At 43.7% G+C, this 7582-nt stretch overlaps 1 protein-coding gene across 1 annotated transcript in view; it reads right to left on the reverse strand.

Moving 5' to 3' along the window:
- Nucleotides 1-7569, reverse strand: part of Ep300 (E1A binding protein p300) — an 82670-nt gene extending 75101 nt beyond the window's left edge. Inside the window, exon 1 of the mRNA XM_013024780.1 lies at nucleotides 6971-7569. Coding sequence (XP_012880234.1) covers nucleotides 6971-7064 — 94 coding nt within the window. The 5' untranslated portion in view covers nucleotides 7065-7569. The remainder of the gene's footprint in view (nucleotides 1-6970) is intronic.
- Nucleotides 7570-7582: the final 13 nt, after the last annotated feature.

Below are 7582 nucleotides of genomic sequence, written 5' to 3' on the forward strand. Positions count from 1 at the left end.
CTCAGTGGTAGAGTGCTTGCCTTGCATGCATGAGGCCCTGGGTTTGATTCCTCAGCACCACATAAGCAGAAAAAGCCAGAAGTGGCACTGTGGCTTAAGTGGTAGAGCACTAGCCTTGAGCTGAAGAGCTGAGAGACAGCGACCAGGCCAAGAGTTCAAGCCCCATGACCCACAAAAAGAGAAAGAAAGAACAGAAGGAAGGAAAAGAAGGAAGGAAAGAGGGGAGGGAGGAAGGGAACAGTCTGTGATATCTCTAACCTCAATTACAAATTTTTTTGTTTTTGGTTCTAGGGGTGGAACTCAGGGCTGTACCTTTGCTAGGCAAATGCTCTATGGCTTTGAACTTTTTATTTTTGCTTTTTGACCTAGGGACATTCTAGCTTTTTCAGCAGATTTCTATGTGAGCCTACTTACATTCCCTACCTATCTATATACCACCACATTTAGTTGCTTCTGTTGAGATCAGGGTGGTGAGGGTTATCTCAGTTTTTGTCCGTATTGGACTACACCTGCAGTGACAGGTGTGGACCATTATACCCAGCTACTAGTTGAGATGGGGAGGGGGACCGTCTAACTTTTTCTTTTTTTTATTGTGAAAATACCGTACAGAGGGGTTACAATTACGTGGGCAAGGTAATGAGTACATTTCTTATCAACCATTGTTGCCTCCTCCTTTGTTTCCCCTTACCATCCTTTCCAACCCGCCCCCCTAATTTTTTCTGACCTAGCCTGGAACCACAATCTTCCCAATTCTGACTCCAGAGTTTAGTTATACATGTGAACCAGCAGCAGCTGTTCCCATAAGGATATCTTTCCGTATCCTTACTCAGAAAAAAAACAAAACAACTTCCATCTTTTAGGCAGATGATATTAAAAATGAACCAATAAGGGGCTGGGAAGATGGCTCAGTGGTAGAGCGCTTGCCTTGCATGCCTGAGGCCCTGGGTTCAATTCCTCAGCACCACATAAGCAAAAAGAAAAAAGCCAGAAGTGGTGCTGTGGCTCAAGTGGAAGAGCGCTAGCCTTGAGCTGAAGAGCTGAGGGACAGCACCCAGGCCCAGAGTTCAGGCCCCACGACCCAACCCAAAAAAAAAAAAAAAAAACAGTGACTCATGACTCTAATCCTACTCAGGAAACTGAGATTTGAAGATTTCAGTTCAAAGCCAGCCTATGCAGGAAAGTCAGTGTAACTCTTCATCTCCCGTTAATCAGCTAAAAGTGGAGGTATGGCTCAACTAGTAGAGCATCAAATTTGAACTACATATACTTGCCTTTCTCTTTATCCAATAAATAAAATAAAACAGCCTACCACTGCTTGCTTTGTGGTAAATTCGGCAGCAAAATTGCAGTCAGCATTTTAAATAAGCAGATACAATGCAGAATATTTATTTTTGGTAGATCACGGAGCTTTAAGTCAAGGCCTGGATGCTGTCCCTGAGCTCTTTTGCTCAAGGCTAGTGCTCTACCGCTTTGAGCCATAGCACCAGTTTTGAGTTTCTGGTGGTTATTTGAAGATAAAAATCTCAGGGCCGGGCTGGGAAGGTGGCTCAGTGGTAGAGTACTTGCCTTGCATGCCTGAGGCTTTGGGTTCGATTCCTCAGCACCACATAAGCAGAAAGAAAAGGCGGGAAGTGGTTCTGTGGCTCAAGTGGTAGAGCACTCGCCTTGAGCTGAAGAGCTGAGGACAGTGCCCAGGCCCAGAGTTCAGGCCCCAAGACCGGACAAAAAAAAAAAAGAATCTCAGGGCCAAACACCAGTGGCTCACGCCTGTAATACTAGCTACTCAGGAGGATGAGATCTGAGGATCCCCGTTCAAAGCCAGCCTGGGCAGAAAAGTCCATGAGACTCTTATTTCCAATAAACCATTAGAAAAACTGGAAGTGGTCAAGTGGTAGAGTGCTCGCCTTGAGCTGAAGAGCACAGGGACAGCGCCCAGATCCAATGGTCAAGCCCCACAACCGACCAAAAAAAAAAAAAAATTCTGGGACTGGGAACGTGGCTTAGTGGTAAAGTGCTTGCCTAGCATGCATGAAGTCCTGGGTTCAATTCCTCATTACTACATAAAACAGAAAAAGCCCAAAGTGGTGCTATGGTTCAAGTGGTAGAACGCTAGCCTAGAGCAAAAGATGATCAGGGACAGTACCCAGGCTCTGATTTCAAGCCCCAGGACTGGCACCAAAAATTTAAAAGAATTATTTGTTTCATTTAGTCATTAACTTCAGGCCAGGTGTCCGAAATCCTGGAATCTGAGATTGGCATGGGCAACATGGATAGAACCACTCTCAATAAAAAATAAACAATTTAACCTCATCAAGGAGGAAATTATGGCTGGGAATGTGGCTTAGTGGTAAAGTGCTTGCCTGGTTTCAATTTCTCAGTACCACATAAACAGAAAAAGCAAGAAAAGGCTCTGTGGCTCAAGTGGTAGAGTTACCCTTGAGCAAAAAAAAGCTCAGGGAAGCCGGGCGCTGGTGGCTCACGCCTGTAATCCTAGCTACTCAGGAGGCTGAGATCTGAGGATCGCGGTTCAAAGCCAGCCCGGGCAAGAGAGACTGTGAGACTCCTATCTCCAATAAACCACCAGAAAACCGGAAGTGGCGCTGTAGCTCAAGTGGTAGAGTGCTCGCCTTGAGCTGAAGAGCTGAGGGATAGCGCCCAAGCCCAGAGTTCAAGCCCCACGACCGACCAAAAAAAAAAAGCTCAGGGAAGCTAGGTGCCAGTGGTTCACCCCTGTAATCCTAGCTACTCATGAGGATGAGATCTGAGGATTGCGGTTCAAAGACAGTCAGGGTGAGAAAGTTTGAGAGACTCTTATCTCCAATCAAACCACCAGAAAATTGGAAATGGCACTGTGGCTCAAGTGGTAGAGCACTGGCCTTGAGCTGAGGGACAGCGCCCAGGCCCAGAGTTCAAGCTCCAGGACTGGCAAAAAAAAAAGAGGAAATTCAATTGGAGCTTGGAGACACATGCTTGTGATTCCAGCACTCAGGAGGCTGAAACAGGAGGATCATAATTTTAAGGACAGCCTACACTATACAGCAGAGACCCTGTCTCAAAAAAAAAAAAAAAGATTAACTCTAAAACTTGAACATACAAAAAGAACCCCGTCTTATTTTCCATTAATTGTTGGATGTTTGCATTGGCAGAATAACTCCTAAATTGTTTTTGTAAATATACTAGGAAGTATTTTACACTCCCACTTGTGTTTGCAACATTCTTCCTACACTTTCTCCATTCCAATTTAACCATTTCATGTCTCTACAAACACCACTGCGCATTTTCAGCTGTTTCAATTCTTCTTTTTCCAAGGTGGAAAAGGTAGAAAACCTAACAAAAATGTACCAAACTTTTTTCCTTCCCTTTCATTCATTGGACTTATCTCTACCTGCGCAATATAACAAGAACTCATGCCTTAAAAAGGCAATCATACTATAACACACACGACTTACAACTTAACAAAAGGTCACTTTATGTTACTGTCAACCACACAACCTTCATATCAATGAACAAGCTTTGAGAATAAGTAATTGCTATAGAAAGTTAAGATACTTGGTGGTAAAACGTTCTGCTATATTGGCTCCATGGTATCGACAAGACTCCAGAAGCAGAATACTTACTGTAATTAACATTCATGCTTAAAAAAACAAAAAATTAAACATAATAACACAGGTCTAAGAGCCAAAAAAGGAATGGCCACTATTAAAATGGCAAGTCACTAGTACAGAACGTTACTGAGAAAGGAAAACTAACATATTACCAGCCTGTCGAAGGTAGCTCATTGCTAATCCTAGCTACTCATGAGGCTGAGATCTGAGAATCTAGGTTCCAAGCCAGCCCACCAGAAGACTTTTATCTCCAATTAACCACCAAAAAATCGAAGTATAAGTGTGGCTCAAAGTGGTACAGTGCTAGCCTTGAACAGCAAAGATCAGGACCAGCACCCAGGCTGGTAAGTTCAAGCTCCCAGTACTGACAATTAAAAAAAAAAGTTCTTACCACTTCTCTTGTTTTATATATACATTAATCTAGTGAGCAAATAGCTGGTATATTTTATGCACTAACTGTTCAGTTGCCTTGAAATAGGGGAGGGTTTGGCTTGGGAGAACAAACCCAAGCCAATCTGGACACATCCAATAGGGCCACAGAAAGGTGGCCCTATTGATCATTACCTACTTAATTATGCTAGAGCCTAAAACTGGGTCTTTACACTGTGTGCTATAAGTTTATATACTAACACCTTGCTTACAAAGCAGTGACAAAAAATAAGATGTTCACTGAGTAATGGAAAGCAATATATCATCCTCATCAATTTCACTCACACTTGTAGTCCTAGCAACTAGGAGGTGAGATCTGAGGATCACAGTTCAAAGCCAGCCTGTGAAGGAAGTCTGTGAGATTCTTATCTCCAATTAACCACCAAAAAGCCAAAACTAGAGCTGTGGCTGAAATAATGAAAAACCTAAAAGACAATGTTCAGGCCCTAAGTTTGAGCCCCATGACTGGCACAAAAAGAAAAAAGAAGGGGCTGGGAAGGTGGCTCAGTGGTAGAGTGCTTGCCTTGCATGCATGAGGCCCTGGGTTCGATTCCTTAGCACCACATAAGTAGAAAAAGCTGGAAGTGGTGCTTGAGCTGAAGAGCTGAGGGACAGTGCACAGGCCCAGAGTTCAGGCCCCACGACCAGCAAAAAAAGAAAAAAGAAATAAGTTCAATAACTTACACAAGTTTGTAATGGTGCACAGTGTGAAGTAAGTTTAATGAGACAATTTTCTTTATATACTCACTCTTCCCCTAAATTATTCAGTTCCAACAACAACAACAAAAATGTACACCAAAGAATTCCTACAGTAGAAACTTGATATGGGTGAAAAAATAACCCTACCCACAAATTTTAGAAAAAAATAATTAATACTAAGACAAAATCTTAGTACTAAAAGTGAATTAATTTCAATGTTAAAGATTGTTTTCACATTTAGGACTCTAATAATTACTCAAAGGTATTTCTAGGAGCAAAAACAGTTTTTGTTGTTATTTGTCATGTGAGACACTACAAAAATAAGTTAGCCTAAGTATTACAAGTTAGCCAAGTATAGATCAGGTTGGTATGTAGAATGCAGTAGTGCAACTGAACATTTATTTAAACAGAACTTCAAAACAAACCTGCTCCAATCAGTCAGAATTAATCAAAATAAAGTATATAAAGTTTTCCCTCCAATATTCAAACAATATTGACTGGCTCAAATGTAAAAATCCATTATCACATTACACAGAAACAACATAAAAATGTACAGGAAAATGTATCCAAAGATAATCTAGGGCTGGAGGTGTGGCTAGTTAGGCCCTAGTCAAGAGGCCAATTCAAAACTACAGTACTGCAAACACCTAAGAGGGTGAATGACAATGTAAGAGAAGTGCAAATGAACACAATTTGGTATGTATGGATATATAAATTTTGAATGAAGACAAATGAAAAAGAAAATCCCTGAAGAGTATACAGAAGCTTCAAGTATTGTCACAGATCAAAGTTCATACACAGCCAAGGCTAGAACCTTACTTAGGTAAGGAAGCACTGCAGGATTCCTACTTCTCAATTCGTGTAGATTAAGTTAAACTCCTGGCTTATGACACATTTATTTTAATAAATAAACAATTCAAGGCATTCTATTTTCACCCTTTAAAATGAAGCTCACTTGGAAATATGCTCTAGAAGTTTGTACAAACTTAAAGGGAACATTCAACTACACTGCATTCTCACTGGCAGATGGAGGGATGACGTTGAGCCTGTTCTCAGGGAGTTAAAGAGATGTTTGTAGTAAGGAGGAACATCTTGTAGACTGTCAGATGGCCAGCCATTCTTCCTCTTCATTATCCTGGCATCTCAAAACAACTAGACAGCAAAAAAGGAGGTTTGTAGGAATCAAATTTATAACCTGACACTAACAGTAGGAAAATAAAGAAGGGGATGTGAGTTATCCCTGCTTTTTCCCTAACAAAGAGACTGTCTACAACCGGGTAGACAACCCATGACTTTTTAAAAGAATCCGTAAGCCTTTCAAACTCAAACTTCAATCTTGAAATACATTTTAAGAGCAAAACAAAAATCATATGCAAACACCAACAGCCAACTTAGCACATTTTAAACTTTCATGTTTGAAGTTCATGACTGGAACTCTCTGAACTTCTCATCTTGTATTTCAAGGTCTATAATTCCAGAAAACCGTATGTCTTTTCCCCTAAATAAGAAAATGCCTCTGCTTGCTCTATCTGAAAACCCAGAGTTTCAGACATTTTGGTCTCACATCAAAAAACGGGGGGGATGTAAAGTGAACTGCGCTCCATATTGATCCTTAAAGCAAACAAGGGGGGGGAGTAATTAAGAATAGTACGTAAAATAATTTTGTTCAACTTCACATCAAACTTGAGATCAGGCACCACACACACACACACACACACTCTCTCTCTCTCTCTCTCTCTCTCTCTCTCAACACTCCATTCCTCAACAGAAAGTCTTGTACTACGGGGCAAAAGCCTTGAAAAGAAAAAAGTGGGAAAGTAGAGGAAATCGAATTAAAATTGAAAGAGGCAAAAGGATTTGAAATCCCTCCTTTACCACCACCAGCAGAAAAGCTAAAACTAAAATTGCATAAAAATCCCTTACACACAAATGCACTGGCATTTCCCAAATTAAACTGCACGGAGCCAACAATAAAGGGCATTTCCATGCAGCCCTCACGAGCTCCAATTCCAGAACACACATCGATATGACATGACATAGTGTTGCAACAAAATGTATCAGGAGGCAAAGAAAATGGTTGGGCTACTGGACCCATTCAAACACCTTTCAAATTAATTACGGGGCAGGGAACTAAGAGGAGACACGGGGGGAGGGGGAAGAAGATACTGAAGAATAAAGGTGCACGAAGGAGGAACGATTAAGGAGAACGTGGAAGGCCCTGGACTCCCGAGACTAACCTGTGCCGTCGCTGGCGGACGCCGAGAGGGCCGGAGACGAGAGTTTAGGCCGCTTGGCTGAAGGCGGCCCCGGTTCCACCACATTCTCGGCCATTTTTAATTCTTTCGCAGATTGAGGCAGGGAAAACGCGAATCCTCAGGAAATCTCTTCTTCGGCCGGGGATCCCCACCCCGCTACGGAGAGGGGGGAGTGGGCTTTGGGGGGGGTCTCCGTCGACACCGACGGGGGTGGGGGAAGTTCCTTTTTCTCTTCGCCGGGTGGCGGTGGCCGGGAGAGGGATGCGATCTCGGTAGAAAAGGTAGGGGCAAGTGCGAGGGGCCGGGCCTGGCCAGGCCCGGAGGAGGGCTGAGCAGCACCGCCCGCGAGCGCGTCCGCTGCGGAGAATCCCCGGGAACTCGCGGCTCTAGAGGCGCAGTCCCCAGCCCGCCGCGGCCGGCCCCTGCCCAGCCGAGGTCTGCCGGAGCTCCGCCGCCGCCATCAGCCTCTTCCTCCTCGGCGCTGTCCTCCTCCTTCTCATCGCCACAAGGAGGCGGGGGCGAAACGGGGGGAGAGGAGGAGGCGACGAGAGACACTCACCTCCTCCCGGTGCCCCCTCCCGGGCCTGCGCCCCC

The sequence above is a fragment of the Dipodomys ordii genome, unplaced genomic scaffold (assembly GCF_000151885.1).
Source record: "Dipodomys ordii isolate 6190 unplaced genomic scaffold, Dord_2.0 Scaffold79, whole genome shotgun sequence".
NCBI classification, from domain to species: domain Eukaryota; kingdom Metazoa; phylum Chordata; class Mammalia; order Rodentia; family Heteromyidae; genus Dipodomys; species Dipodomys ordii.